Source organism: Silurus meridionalis, chromosome 10 (assembly GCF_014805685.1).
Source record: "Silurus meridionalis isolate SWU-2019-XX chromosome 10, ASM1480568v1, whole genome shotgun sequence".
Classification (NCBI taxonomy): Eukaryota; Metazoa; Chordata; class Actinopteri; order Siluriformes; family Siluridae; genus Silurus; species Silurus meridionalis.
In genome coordinates this window covers 11,208,021-11,224,518 of record NC_060893.1, presented here as the reverse complement: position 1 = coordinate 11,224,518, position 16,498 = coordinate 11,208,021, and the positions used below count along the sequence as shown (strand labels likewise).

The window sequence follows — 16,498 nt, the reverse complement described above, 5'->3', positions numbered from 1 at the left end:
ACAATTCCTCTATTTGATGATTGATTGCTTGTATCAGATATTTTATTACTGACCTCTAGCATTGTACCTTACAGGTGATTTTATTTACTACTTGTATTCACTAGTGTGCACTTAAAGCATTAAGAGCTTAAGAAAGCTTCTGAAGCTTTACGTCGCCTTTACAACTGAACCGTGACTTGAGCCAGGTAGATACAGTAAGCTGACATGTTTTGAGCTTTTGAGCTAAATATCAATCTTGACCAGAAGGTGTGCTTTTGAAGGTATGAACTCATCTGTAGCTTGGTATTTATTTGGTGCTACAAATTTTGAAAATATATAAAAGTACTTGTGTATGCTCTGCCCTTTTCTATAGTTGAAGATAACAAAAAGACTATTTTTTCTCAAACAAGAAAAGTAAGTGAAGACTACTGATAGATTTATTTCATTTGTTTATACTGAAACCACCATATGAAGGACTGGTGTACAGTGTGTCATAGCTGTTTGCTGCTCAAACAAATAAACAAACAAGCAAACAAAAATGACTTTTGAGGCAGAGCAGCAGAAATCCACATCAGGTTTCACTCCTTTCATCCGAGAACAGGAATCTGAGGCCATCTTGGGAATTGAATACCTCAAAGTAGACAGAAGAAAACACCCTGTTAATCAGGGTGTTTCCACCCACTGAACTTTCACTCAATCAGTTTGTGTTTGTTTCTGAACAGCCTTCTGTGTAAACTCTAGATACTTCTGTGTGTGAAACTCCAAGGAGATCAGTAGAATCCGGAATACTTAGACCAGCCCATCTGACATCAGCAACCATGTCAAGATTTAAGTCACAGACATTACACTTTTTCTTCATTCTGGTGATTGATGTAAATTGCATGATTTGAGGCACTGTGATGCTGCCACCTCACCTGACTGGCTGACTCGATGACTGCATAAATTTAACTTAAATTATTGAATTATATACTAAAATAAAAAAATCTAACTTGATTGAGGGCTGTGGACCAAAAATGTGTTGCATCATACCGAACATGATATTAAAATTAAAGTTGCCATGCTTTATCTCATTTAGGATTTCATAATATTTAAAAAAAATTAAAAAAATAAAAATCATTACTGTGATCTGGTTAACTGATGCACTTTTATTGCTTTTCTCGTACTATTTCAGATGACTGACATACTACAATGAAAATCAATTCAATTAATTGTATAGTTAAATGCCTTATACAGAAATTGAGTGACCTTTAATGAGAGACATGAAGCTAGTTAGGGCTGGTGGTAGGGTTGGAATTATCCCCCCAATTTCACGTCTTGCCAATTCCCTCTTCCTATATATGGCATAGCAAATCGAAGGTCACCACGAGTCAACTTTGGCCCGCAGAACCTAATCGGTGCTTTTCTGGTATACATCCTGTATGTGTTCAAAACACTCAGTCGCCCTCTATTGGTCAAAGTGTAAAATTGTAGAATAAGTGAAATGTATTCATGAAAATTAGTCATTGATACAAGTTACTTATTTTTAAGCTACTACTATTACAAAGTTTGTAGGTCTGAGCACCAGCACACAAACTTTGAACAAACAATATTGTTGACTAACATGAAAGAAAAAAATATATATAACTAAGATGTCTACCCAAAGTAAGAACTGCACCGAATAAAGAAATTAATATGCCAAAATATAGGTTTAATACTATATTAAATGCCAATACACACAGCATTCTTTTGCATATTCTACCAGGCTGGTAGGTCGAATATGGATATGATAAAGTGCCCCTTAGTGTGTATCGGGGGGGAGGAGAGAGAGAGAGAGAGAGAGAGAGAGAGAGAGAGAGAGAGATATGCCCAAAGCACATTTGTTGCTGCCAGGGTTGCCTGTTGATTTGTAAAAAGCTTCCTTTTGGTTTAATTGGCAAAACTTGCACGATGCAATGGTACTTGTTTATTGGTATTATTTTGCTTTCAATCATATAACAGAATATCAAGATATCAGCAAACAGGTGGTACATTCATTGGTCTGTTTAACAGAGAACTATTCAATTTGCATTGATCACATGCTGCTTTAGTAGAGCAATGATGCAGCAACATGGTACAAGACAGTTCATTACATCATGGAGAAATATTTTAATTACGTGCAGTTAGTGTAAGGCACAGGGAGGAAATACAAACATCTAAGTCAAAATGTGTAGTATTTGAGGCAATGCTACAGAAGCTGGCCAAAATTCATAGCTTTAAAAAACAAAAAAAATAAAATAAAAAAGGTTTCACACAGTGAGAGAATGATCTTTAATATTAGCACTTTCAATACAAACTGCATGAACTTGTTTAATCTAAAACTGACTGGATGATTTAGCAAAGTGCTACTTTAATTATTTAGGGTTAAAACTGTTCAGATATCTTGACAATGACTTGATTTTTGACAGACTGCAGTAAAATAAATTAATAATCCATCCACCCAAAAATCTAGCTTTTATAAAATGCTTTGCTGGATCTTTAAAATCATTAAACTGAATCAACAGGAGAGTCAAAACATGTGAGAATTGAAAAGCACTAAAATTTATACAGTTCACATTAGAGAAAACTGCCAAGCTGTGACATCATGTCCATTTTTTTGGGACTCAAAAACTGAGTGCATCATTACTTGGTAAAACTTAGTGGTTATCAGGTGTCTTTATGAAATAGAATGTAAAACAATTTCCAAATGTAATAAAGTTTATAAAGACCTGCAACATATAATGTTCTACATTAACCACTGTGTAAAGTCATAACAGGTACTTACAGTCATATTGGCAAAGAAAAAGACTTTTTGTTTTTGTATTGAATTGTGGAAGCTTTACTTGGAAGAACATAACAGACAGGAAAAACACACCCCAAATTGTATGCTACAGAGATCAACACAAGCTGTGACTATAAAAGTAAACTTTTAAAGTGACCCATTTATTCAGGATCATTCCTAAGAGGCAATGAACAATACTCCTAAATACAACATCTTTGATTTCCACCAATAACCAGTAACAAGTATGATGTAAGATTTCAACAAGTCAAAATAACACCATAAAGGACTGTCCAAAGCAAAAAAAATATATATTAATCTTTTCTCCTTTATCACCATTTGAATATAAATATATTTTAAATGTAACGCAGAACGTGCATCACCTAACTTGAAAACCATGTGTCTTGAACAACAAGGAGAAGCAACAGGAATTACTGACAAAAATGACAACTGACTCCAAATTCATACATGTAGGATTATAAAAAATACTTAAAGCACAGCATTGAGATTTTAAATTGTGTTTGGCACACTAATACAATAAAGGATAAAAGTCCAACCATGTAACAGGCAATGGAGTTTTGGAAGGCACAAATTTAGTTTTTCCAACAGAGAGACATACAAAAACCGACAATTTATTTTCCTCCACCTCTTATTTCCTCTTCATCCTCACTCTGTGCCTCTCTCCGCTTTGCCATGCATTTCTTGGTCAATCCTAGGGAAGAAAAGGGTGAAGTTACAATGAGAGCAGGGCAGATTAACAATAACAACTTTCAGGCTTTAAGCAAAAAAAATAATACAAATAAATAAAGTCATCTTATACCATATAAATTAGGTACAAGTTTCAAAATGGCCAAACAGCAACAGTTACAGCGGTCAGATTTATAATGTTAAAGCATTTCTTATTTTTTTTTAAGAAATAAGACAGAAAGCCATATAAAAGTGAATGTTAGTTTTTTGATCACGGGGTATTTTTTGGAATTCAAGTTGAACAAAGCAGAACAAACAAGCAGAGAAGTAAGGATCAGGTGTAAATATCGGATAATTAGACACAGATTTGTTGCATGAACCCTTTTCATGTGTACGATATTGTGCAATGGAGACCTCATTTGACGTGGAATGAAACAAAAATTCTACGTCATCTGTACGCGTATGCGAATTCTATGTATGCGATATTCCATGGTTTTAAAAAGTTTGTTGATTGTCACATCTTTAACTCAAAGCACATGAAAAGGGTCTAATTCATTACATTTACAGGATCTGCTCAGACAAAAAGACTTCTGAAACACTGAACATTTTCAGAGCTCTTTGCATGACTGTGATTAAAGATACCACACCTGAATTCAGCCAAAAGGATTCAGGTTATCCAAAAGGACAACCTATTGCAATACAAGTTGAACTGGAATGTCTGCACAAACTACACGTCTATAGCTTGCCGCACAGGGCTTGGTAAAAGGTGAGGCATGCAAACCTGCTGTGAAGCATGCATTTCAGAAAAATACCTCATGTGGCAGAAGACCAACTGGCACTATTTGTGACTAAAGTCCTGTAATCCATCACCTTTTCATACAATTGTTTGTTGTTGTACGTACCATTCAGTCTACACGTTACATTGTGGATATAAACATCATCCAAATCTGTATCTTTTATTTCGAGAAAGGTTGGACAAGGTGATATATATTTGTAAGGGTTATAAAACAAATCAAGCACTGTAGACATTAGAGGCTTCCATTATTCCCTCTAAGGAATTCTGTGACAATGTTTTCCAAGATTCGGTGAATTTAAATATGGACCTATCAGTAATTTAGCTTAAAGGGACAAAGTGCTAGTATTAGAAGCAGCATTACTTAAAAATCTGTAAATCATCCATCATAAACGAAGCATGCAGTGACTGGACATGACAGCAGTTTTTCATCCAGCAGCAAACGTCACATGCGTGGTTATTTTTAATGGTGTTCCTCAAAACAGTAAGGGTTAGTTTGTGCAATGCAGGTAATAATGGAGACCTGGCAGAAGCCCTAGTGTGAATTATACAGATACCTTTTATGTGTTTTCCTATTTTTTTCTTCATCAAACCTTAGAAGAAGGGCAGGGAGAAGGGTTAAGGTAGAAGAGAGCTTTTGAAGGTTTAAACAGCCAACAGCAGACAACCATACACTCTACTGTCAAAAAGAGACGTGCTTCAAAGCTCTTGGATGCAGACAGAATTCTTGTTAAAACTATTACAGCGTTGTAATAAAATTACAAAAGAATTCAACAGTGAGTGTAGATGGTTTTAAATATTTGGTTGCGTTTTCCTGCATAAACCCGTAAACAAATAGCTTCTGTATTTACCACACCACAGAGAAAGAACGCTCCCCACTGTGAACAAGGCTGAGGTACATCCTTTTCACTCTATACTTTCCTGTTACATGACTCAGTTATACTTGCTGACAGTTATTTGCCCTTATACCATAGGATTCTTTCATTAGTCAGAAAACTGCCGTAACTTGGGCAAAAGGGTTTGCTTGATGGAGTAATTAAAAATATAGACATGAGCCCTTTATCATCAAAGTGCATCACAAACACTGACTGAGGAAATGATCTCTTTCAGCTCATGGCTTTTCATCTTTTTTTTATTGCTTTTTTTTTTTTTTTACATAGACATTTATTTGACATGTAAAAGGAGAAAAGTAAAAGTCTTACTTGTATTTCACCCCTCCTAACTGCCAAGGCAGAAACCTTAACTGGATTATGTTGGATACCTGATCTCTTAGTGGGGCTCCACTCAAGATTTCAGTTCAGTACCACAACCCCTAAATATGTCTTCCCATTTGTCCTCGCTCTAATATCATAAGCATCTTATGATATTCACAGATTGTCATGTTGTCTTTGCTGGACAGAGGCATTTAGACAAGGTCCAAATGATGTGCCTCAACCAGAGTTCTGAGCTTTTAGCTGCATACATAATAGTGCATGGCCTCAAACACTCAGTAAAACGAATGCAATTGAGAATACGAGCTGCCCTAGTATTCAAATGTGAAAGACATTATCACACTTGCAGAATGAGTCCTGGGTTATGTGTGGACATGCTAGTATATGAGAAATGTATACCTAAGAATTACTAAAAGGAATGCTAGGAAATTTAGTCTTTGATGCTGTATTATTTCTGCACCCTTTTTAAGTTTCATAAAGATAACATCAGTCCTCACAATAAACTACAAAGATTTCCTGAACAACTTTCCTGTCATTCCCAAAGTGGGTGGGTTCCTCATGACATAGGGTCTTTCCTAATTAGGATCGATATTCCTATGAAAGTTTCCAGTAAAAAACATGACCGTACTGTATCGCACATTTATAGTAATGTATTTTATAGCGCTGGGTACTCTTATGAGTTGCACCGTGGTCCTGGACAAATGTCTTTCTAATGCATATATGCTATATTGAGGAATAATAATGAAACCCTAAGTGAAAGCTTAATGCAAGCACTTTTTAACTAGAAAGGTCTTGACATGTGTGCACATATGGATAAGAATTGTCCAGGGATCCAGGTAATATTCAAATATTTCACCGTCTCTCTAACAACAATCTACTATTACAATAATCATATATGCAAACAAGGAAAAAAGCTCATATAAAATTCACTTACTGCTTGATGCATTCTGGTATAGACACATATTCCATTGGCACAAGCTCAGCAAGTTCTGCCAAACTGTAGACAAACTTTATTTTTTGGCTAAATTTGGAGCTGAAAGAGTAACAGACACATTGAAAAGACTGATTAAGAAAATCCGGTTTTGTGTCAAATAATATACACTGACATGGCAAAGAATTAGGACTGACCTTATGAAAGGTTTTGTGATGGTCAGGAGTGTGCGAATGAACCAAGAAGGGTGGACAATGATCAAAGACTTCAGATTCTTCCTTAATCTATAAGCATGAATGTGACAAATCTCAACAAAGCATAGAAAAACACATAATAGATCAAATACACATTTCAAACATTGCTAAATTTGTGAGGACAGCCAGTTAAGGTACAAAAAATATGCAGATCAATAATATAAACTTTTTAAAAAGCATCAAAACTTACCTGCGGTCTATCTGTTGATAGCACTTCCTCAGCCAGCCCACACTGGGCATCTTTCGGCGTGAGGTTGCACCATTCAGGTAAACGATCATGTAGTTTTCAGCCACCAGCAGCTCCAGAGTGCCTATTACATACCTGGTTAGAAAAGAATAAATATTTTTAGGTTCTTTTTTATCAGAATGCTTCAAATATACTGATTAAGCAAAAAAAAAAAAAAAAACCCACATAAAATATAACAGCCAGTTAAATTCAAATGATTTATCAGTAACTAGAGTGAACTCACTTGAAAAGATTGTCCATGATGTATCTATAGTTTGGTTGATTGCTCTCAGGCATGAAGCAAACCGCAAAGACAATAATTGCATTCAGTCCATCCCCATAGTAACCTATAAAAGTGGGAGGCATGTCTGAAAGTAACTGCAAACAATCCTTACCACAGAAAAATTTTCAACAGCCTGTTATAGCCACATAAGCCAATACATCTTACTCAGAATGGTGCAATGAAAAAAAACAACAGAGGGGATTATACTAAACTAACTTAGGTATTAGAATTATGTTCCTAATATAGAGTAGTTTGGTGAGTGTAGTTCTGAGGGCATAAGGGGTTATAGACAATTAGTAAATGAATAGATAATCGAATTCAATTATCCCCAACAGTAATTTTTTGAGGCAGGTTTTTTGCTGACCTCCATGACTGATGACCCTTTTGTAGGGCTCAATGGCCCTCATATCAACACGGTGATCCTGTTCCCCAATTCGAAAAATCCTCCACCGTCTCCCATCTTCACGCTCATCATACGCTGAATATTCATTCACTGATTCCACACCTTTCTGCAGCATGTCAGTGCTTTTGGGTTTTGGGAGATCATCTGAAAGTAAGGATTAAAAGATTCAGAGACACACATCTCTAAACATTTTAGACACATAAAATACAAATTCCTCCAGCACTGATGATTACTGTCCTGGGAAGCCAATTAGAAAGAAAAAAAAAAAAAGAGAATTGTAAGTTGCTCTGAATAAGGACCTCTGCTAAATGGCATAAATATAAACATATAAATATGTGTTGTGTGTGTGTGTGTGTGTGTGTGTATATATATATATATTAAACTCTGCATGTATTTGTCTTAAGTCTCAACTGTTGCTTACAATGTCTGAGACACAATCAATTGATCAAAACTATCAAAAACAAACATGTGTATGAATATTTTGCTAACTATAATAACAGGTTTTGTTGAACGTTTCATAAAATAATTGTTACTATGAACTAGGTAATTTACAGATACTGATTTATGACCATGCAACAGTGATACATTCTGATAACAAAATGGAAAAAATCAGCAATGGAACACTGAATTGACTCCAAATCACTGAGAGTGCTAAATCATTCAACAAGCATGTGTAAATAAAATAATAATAATGAATCAACAAATAATAGGAATGTGCAAAATCAACTTGGAATAGATTTAGCATGAACAGTCACCCAGGTAATCTTACCACAGAAAGCAGGCCAGAGGCCTACTCCCAACCACTAGGAGGAAACAATCCATCCAGGATAGTAAGAACATGGCAGCAGAGTGGAAACACAAAACAAGAACACTATTTAACCATGAGGTAATATGTAAGGGGTTTTTTTTTGGATTCACTTTCCTGATGAGATAACACTTGAGACTGGCTGCAGGAGTATTTATCTTGCGGTAGGACTAAAAAAGGGACTCTTGAGATATTGCAGACCTAAAAAGTTATCAAACAGGAGAAGTACAAGCTATTTTTTCCCACTCTTACCTTCCCATTCAAACTCATTGCTGTTATCTGACGGGGTGTCCATGCCATCCAGGTCTAACTCTGTGCTTTCATCCAGCTCATCAGAAAGCAAAGAGCCATCACTGCGATCGAGGTTCAGACTGATATCTGGGGCCAAAAGTCTTCTTTTTGGGTTCTTGCCATGTGGAGCTATGGAAAAGTTTAGATTGAGGATGAGCAATAAGGATACTAATATAAACTTGCAATCTTGTAATGTACTTTTATGGTCAACACTTGCACAATGCAAAAAAAAAAACAAACAAACAAAAAAAAAAAAGCAGTGTATTTATGGCCCATACCGGAATCTTCCTCTCCAGATGTGTGGGTGAAGAGATGTTCATCAAGGTGGATCTCCCCTTCTTCCGGTAGTGGTCTGTAAATGTATTGAAAAATAGTAAATAAATGGGTTTAATATACCTGGTCCACATATATTCATATAGAATCCACATTGACCGCTATTAAGTATATCCTAAAGTAAACCCATTAATGTTCTAAATCCTCAGATATAGTGAAACAATCCTTTAAAAAAAAAATCACTGTCCTGGCCTTTGAGGGGAAAAATAATATTTATATAACCTTCATCTAAACACATAATTTATCATTTATTATTTATTTACCTGGGGAAGTCCTCATCTTGCCACTCCTCTTTGAAATCCATTCCTTCCATTCGCAATCGAGCCTCTGTAGTGCTGGCTGACTCCTGCCTCTCAAAACTAAAAAGGGAGTAACAAAGAGGCAGCGATCTTGGCATTAACAGACAGCTTGCTTACTTTAAACCCCAACCTTTGTTGCAGTCAGTGTCTGTGGTTTAGCAGGTAATACACTCGCAAGAAAACTAGGCTTGCTGAGCCTCAATGTGACTCACTGCTGCGTCTCCACCTCTACCATTTTACAATCATTCTGAACTTGTCTCTGGAGTTGAGCAGTGTACAGGGCTTACCAAAAATAATATAAACTTCCACAGGGCTTTTTAAAAAAAGACTGCTGTGTAACAGAAAATGGGAAGTTACTTTTTACACCTTAAGTGATGAAAGGAGGGACAGGGGAAATATTTCTACATTCTTGCAGATTTCTATAAATAGAAGTTTTTCTATTTGATAATAAAAGCATTGGCAGTAGAGTATTTGAAGGTTATTTTTTAGAACTTTTGTCATCCGTACTTCTAATGGAGGTGTGATCTACTAGTGACAGCGAAAAAAATCATAGCATTCCTAATGATTAGAATTATTTTTTTCTTTTAATTTTAATGCTGTGATAAACAATCCTAATGTAAAAAAAACCTTTTAAATGACTTAGACAAAGCATCATTGAATTTATCTAAGAGATCATTATGTAAAATAAAAACAAGCATTCATATAACTAGCTATCCATTTAAGAGGTGGGCTTCAGATGTGAGGATGGAAGAATACGAACACTGGCTCACTGTCTAAACTAATTACCATGCCGTCCATGCTCGCTACCACACTGTCATTCCTAGTAGAAGTTCAAATAAAGCTAACCAACAAACCTTCAACAAGACCACTTTTAAACTCATACACTACTGATACCTCAGTATCAACCAACAAATGAACCAACAATTCCACTATTTGTTTGTCAAACTATCAGCATGTTCATGATTGTCAGGCCTGGTATTGCATCTGACTTCCTAATTTACACCCACTGAGATAAAAAAAATAGCATTTTATCTTATAAAACATGATTTACATAATTTTTGCAGTAAACCTCATGTACTTCACATCCTGACTTCCATGCTCTGTATTTACAGCATGTCCAGAAAATCTAAACTAAACTAAAACCACACACACACACACACACACACACACACACACACACACACACACACACACACACACACACATTAAGGCTGTCAAAATTAACCGATTTAATAACATTAACACAAATTCATTTTAACGGCACTAATCTAATTAATGTTATTAATGCATGTAATTAATTTCTGTAACAATTTTTATTCAAAATATAAATCAATATAAAAGAGGCAAAATTTAAACCTTCAATGCAACACACATGTATTTACTTTACTCCACTAAAAAATAGTTTTTTTCTCACTAAACATTTGTTTTACTCATGCGCCAAGTCTCAAAAGCATCAAAATCGGCATGAAGCACACATCCGACAATTAAAACTGTCCGTGTGGAAACAGCAAAAGTTCCGTTTGGTGTCCTGATGACATGTAATTTAAAACACCATAATTACTTTCAAAGATTTACAAGAATATTTTGTCCTCATGCACTATGGTAAGTATAGTTTCACTAATAATGAACATAGATTTGCATAAAGCATCCATATCCATGCCCATGTTCATTAGAGTATTAAAAACTTTTTTAAATGTATTTAATGTAGATTTAGAACAGATAAAAATGCGTGATTAAGTTGTGATTAATCACAATTAAATTTTTTATTATAATTATTCGATTGACAGCCCTTATCCTATATAAGGTATACACACACACACACACACATATATATAAATGTTGTATTTGTTTGTTTATTTAAAGGCTCTATGATCCGCTTTACGCTCTACGGATCTTCTCAGCTATTTTATCATTTGTGGATTTTTCTGTTTTGATCCACAAAATTGCTCAACATATTGACAGACTTTTTGGACTTCAGGTAAAATAAAAGAAATAGGAAAAAGATTTACTTGCCTTTGGTTAAGTTTATCAACATATTAGTTGGTAGCCAATAAATGATCAAACAAATTTTATTGACATTTATTTGACATCCTGGCAGTTAAATGAGGAAATTAAAACGATGACTCCGTGCCATTTATAAACATCTTTACATCAAAACTGCTGCACAAAACATGTTAGCACAACATTTTTTCAGTATTGGTACCATAACATTCATAAAATGTATATATAATGAGCTGAGCTTTGTTACTTATGCATAAGCACATTAATACTTAAATATTTCCTAAACCTCTAGCTATACCCCTGCAACTAGTCAGCTTTATTGATGTTCAGTTAACAGCACACCCCAGAATTAAATAATGCCACAGAAATATGCACATGCATGTAAAGCTGCATTCGTCAGTCTGGGTGATGAAGAACCTGTGCACTTGTATACCTCTGCTAAAGACATAATGTGATAAAATTATTATGCATGAATGTTTTGCATTTGTATGTCCTAGTCTCCCACCCACCCCCAAGCATGGTCACTTTTAGAAAGTTTTGTTTACATACACTACATTCCTTCCACAATATATTATTTATTGCTAACTTTTTAGAGCGCAGTGTCCCAGGCACCTGTCCTGCACATTTAAGTGTTAATCGTTCTTTAAAAAATCTGATTAATAGCCCTTCCTTAGTTAAAGTGGGTGTGTCAGGGCAGGGAAACTGTAAAATATACTTCTGTTGTGAATATTGCATTATGTGTATTAGGCATTAAATACAGTAAAATAAAAGATTAGCAACTAAAATTGATTTGCCCTAATGTTAAGTGACTGAGTAATGATGTCCTGACAAAAGCAGCATCTGTGAGTTAATGTATGTGCTTTCCTTCACGTTACAATGCCCTGTGATACAGCACAAACAAGAAGGATGACTGGCTTCCACTCGGAATATACTATATATACACACTAGTATATATATATATATATATATATATATATATATATATATATATATATATATATAAGTTCACCTATGTGTTGAGAGGCTCAAGATATGATCAGTGCCTCCCTGCTTCACTGTGGTATAAACAAGAAACCAAAATATCTTCACTGTTCATCATCATAAGAGAGATTTAGGCAGTGGTACTATGGTCCAGATATACCCAAAGGTAATGTTGTATGCAGTTATGTTTATTAAATAAATCTCTGCTGAGTTGGCTAGTGGCATTTACCTTTTAATTGAAAGTTCTTGTGAATGAAAAAGAAGACAGCAGGTAACAGAGGATACACAAATAATGATAAAACTATATATAAAAAATACACCTGACAATTCCCATATCCAGTGCAGTTAAACAGTGAAGAGTTTATGCTTGCAGTAAGCATGTTATTAATGTAAGGCTGTACACAGAGAGGATGAAAGTGGAACATGAAGCTGGGGAGATGTGGAGAGACATTCTCTCTGTCCTACCTGCCATTGTGCTCCTGTGCAGAGCGCGTGTGCGGGAGCTTCACCGGAGAGCTGGAGTGTGTCTGCTCTGCCTCCTCACTCTGGCCCTTGTTTGTGCTTTCTGTTGATTTGCTGGCTATGGATAATTCAGACTGATCACTTTTATCTGTAGAAGTCATTTCCTCAGTCAGCGTGTTTGCATCGCTTCCGTGTTCGGACTTGTTTTCCAGCGGCGCACTGATTCTGGGTGTGTCGGACTCAACGCTGCTCTCATTAATGACCGGGTTTTCTGGGCCGGACTGCGTCGTGTCGCTTTCGCTCGCATGAGCAGCCATTGAGCGAGTCTAAGCTGGACAATTGTGTATAATAAAAAATAAAAGAAGAAGATCTGGGGAAGGGCAGAAGTGGAAGCTTCACCAGCACCCCGACCCGAACAATCCAGTGGGACCAACTAGCTTAGCCTAGCTTCCCAGAGCCAGTCAGGGAATTCTTCAGCTCGGCCTAACAGCCTTCCACCTAATCATAACACGAATTTATAACCAGCTTCCTCAAAACACACCGCAGACACATGTGCCTATTATCTACTACGAGAAACCAGCAGTTTTTGATTAAAGTCCAGCGTCCGGCTTTGTTGAGCTTCTTTTCCGACTCTTCCTTCCTGCAACAGAAGTGTTGACGACACTTCAGCTAGTCAGCGAAACTCCGGTTTACTGTTGACACACAGGAACTGACAGTCACAGCAACCTGATCAGAGAACTCCCCGAGACCCATACGATCAATAGATTCCACAATAATGATCTATCTGTAAGACATTATTCACTGCTGGACCGAATAAGAGCCGGACCGACACTCTCTCAGTCGCATGATGAGCGCCGAGTCTCCCTACAGCTCGACAACAAAACTGCAACTGCGTTTATTCCACAGCAAAAGTCCCTCTGCTGCAACTCACAGTCTCAATGTAACACCAAGACTTTTCAATACGGTTTCATTTCCATGTGTACACAATGTACTTTGTACCAAAGCAGCTTTATAGCGATTAAGAGAATATAAAATTTGAATTTATGTTAGTGCCTATAAGTTTATGCCTTATGAGCAGGACAGTGGCAAGGGCAAAAACAAACAAAAAAAAAAAACCTAGATTGTCTGAGGAAGAAACCTTGATAGGAACCAGAGACAAAAGGGAATCCATCCCCTTCTGGGTGGCACTGAATGCCCATTGTTTATAGTTTTATAATTATTGAGGTGTACGGTTTAGTTATAGGTGCTTAGATGCAGAACTTCTCATGCAAATTGTAGTCTTAAGCCACTGTAGCAGACTGTGAAAGAGTGACAATCCCTGGTGCTAAATTGTCCTTTTTTTTGCTCAAAACCCTATAATTAGCTTCACATTGATTGACACTTTTGGGTAACGAGGTTATGTGTTTGTGGGTTATTAGCCTAATCTCACACTGAACATAGTGCTGCTGCTAAGCACGCAAAGGAAAAATGTAATGTATCTATTAAATGTCATTGCAACAATTATCGCATTTGTTAAACGATTATGTTAATTTTTTTTTTACCATCTTCTAACCATAGTAAGTGTGCTAATAATCTGGAGCTTGCTGTATGTACAGTGCAACCGGAAAGTTTTTCCCCATTTTGTCACGTTGAAGCCTAACTCCAAAATTAATTCAATTAATTTTTCCCGTACAATTCTACAAACAATACCACGTAATGACAACTTGAAAGAAGTTTGTCTGAAATCTTAGCAAATTTATTAAAAAGTAAAAAAACTAAAGGCACTATATGTATATGTACAAAGGTCCCATAGTTAACAGTGCATGTCAGAGCACAAACCAAGCCATGAGGTCCGATGAATTGTCTGTAGTCCTTTGAGACTTTATCGAGGATCAAGGCACAGATCTGGGGAAAGATACAGAAAAATTTTCTGCTTCAACGAAGGTCCCAATGAATACAGTGACCTCCATCATCCTTAAATGGAAGAAGTTTGGAACCACCAGGACTTCCTTTAGAGCAGGCTGCCTGGCCAAACTGAGCGATTGGGAAGAAGGTCCTTAGTCAGAGAGGTGGCCAAGAACCCGATGATGACTCTGAAAGAGCTCTAGCGTTTCTCTGTGGAGAGAGGAGAACCTTCCAGAAGAACAACCATTTCAGCAGCACTCTATCAACCAGGCCTGTATGGTAGAGTGGCCAGATGGAAGCTCAGTACTCCTCAGTAAAAGGCACAACCTGCCTGGAGTTTGCCAAAAGTCACCTGAAGGACTCTCATACCATGAAAAACAAAAATGTAACTCTTTGGCCTGAATGCCAAGTGTCATGTCTGAAGGAAACCAGGCACCACTCATCACCTGGACAATACCATCCTTACAGTGAAGCATGGTGGTGGCAGCATCATGCTGTGGGGATGTTTTTCAGTGGCAGAAGACTAGTCAGGATCGAGGGGAAGATGATTGCAACAATGGACAGAGACATCCTTGATACAAACCTGCTCCAGAGTGCTCTGGACTTCAGACTGGGACAACGGTTCATCTTCCAACAGGACAACGACCCTAAGCACACTGCCAAGATAACAAAGGAGTGGTTATGGGACTGTTACGAGCCACAAAAGCACCTATTTGTTTGTATGGCTTGGCTGCTCTTTCCGCTCACTGCCAACCTGTCTACCTGACCCCCCCAGCAGTCAAGTCAATAGCAATAACTTCTCTTCGGCATCTATAGTCACCCTTACTCAGGCACTCCTGCTGATAACCTACTGGTACTACTGGTTTCGAACGTGCTGTGTGGACATGTAGTTTGGCCGCACCGCTACATAATCCCGCTGTAGAAGATTCTCTTTTTAGACACGCTTTTGGGCAGATTAGGCTGTACATAGGTAGGAAAGTTGTTTTGTTCTTTGTTTTGGCACCATCACTGAGTCCACCTTGGTGATTCAATATTTTCAAGCTCATTGACCCCGGCTGTTTGTTTATTTTATTTTGTTTTTGTTGTATATAGTCTTTTTCCTTATTCATGTAAATTTGTATTATACACTAGACAGTAAAGTGAAAGAACAACTAAAACTGAGTCTCAGTCATTTCCTTTTTTCCAAGATCCATCACAAAAACAACATATGTTACTTTCCTACCCTAGATACCAAAAGGAAACGTAACAGGGATGACTCTTTGAATGTCCTGAGTGGCCTAGCCAGATCCTAGATTTGAGTCCGATTGAACACCTCTGGAGAGATCTGAAAATGTCCCATTTAACCTGATGAAGCTTGAGAGGTTCTGCAAAGAAGAATGGGAGAAACCGCCCAAAAATATGTGTGCCAATCTTGCAGCATCAAAATAAATGGGCTGTAATTGGTGCCAAAGGTGCTCTAAGTCTTGAGCAAAGGCTATAAATACTTATGTACATGCTTCATGTTGTCATTATGGGGTTTTGTTTGTAGAATTGTGAGGAAAATAATGAATTTAATCCATTTTGGATTATGGCTATAACAACAAAATGTGGAAAAAGTGAAGCCCTGTGAATACTTCCTGTATGCAATGTATAAGGATTTGGAGATATTTGTGCTATTGATGAAAATAAAAGACAAATAATAGGTTAAATATTAAGGTTGACAGTTTACTCAGTGACACTTCATGGAGTCATGGGCAACTTGCAAAACCAGACCTTTATTGATTTGAATCATTTAATACACTCACATTATATAATTGTTTACTTTATTGTGACCACTTTCTGCTTTATAACAGCAATAGGAGAGGTACACTGGTGTGCGACTGAGCTAGATTTAGGAGGTTGTTGAGTTTGGATATGGCCCCT

General features: G+C 36.8%; 1 protein-coding gene across 2 annotated transcripts; it reads right to left on the bottom strand.

Annotated features, from left to right (window-relative positions):
* Positions 1-1,901: 1,901 nt before the first annotated feature.
* Positions 1,902-13,614, bottom strand: bnip2 (BCL2 interacting protein 2). 2 transcript variants are annotated; one of them, XM_046859525.1, is made up of 11 exons: positions 12,716-13,614; positions 9,233-9,328; positions 8,915-8,988; positions 8,598-8,765; positions 7,502-7,684; positions 7,099-7,201; positions 6,819-6,950; positions 6,572-6,658; positions 6,378-6,476; positions 4,790-4,825; positions 1,902-3,464 (listed from the first exon to the last, which is right to left on the bottom strand). In XM_046859525.1, exons 1-11 carry the CDS (start codon positions 13,027-13,029, stop codon positions 3,419-3,421), a joined length of 1,338 nt encoding a protein of 445 aa, XP_046715481.1. In that variant the 5' UTR covers positions 13,030-13,614; the 3' UTR covers positions 1,902-3,418. The 2 variants fall into 2 exon arrangements, with proteins under 2 accessions (XP_046715481.1, XP_046715482.1); XM_046859526.1 differs by lacking the exon at positions 4,790-4,825 and having other exon boundaries at positions 12,716-13,612.
* Positions 13,615-16,498: the final 2,884 nt, after the last annotated feature.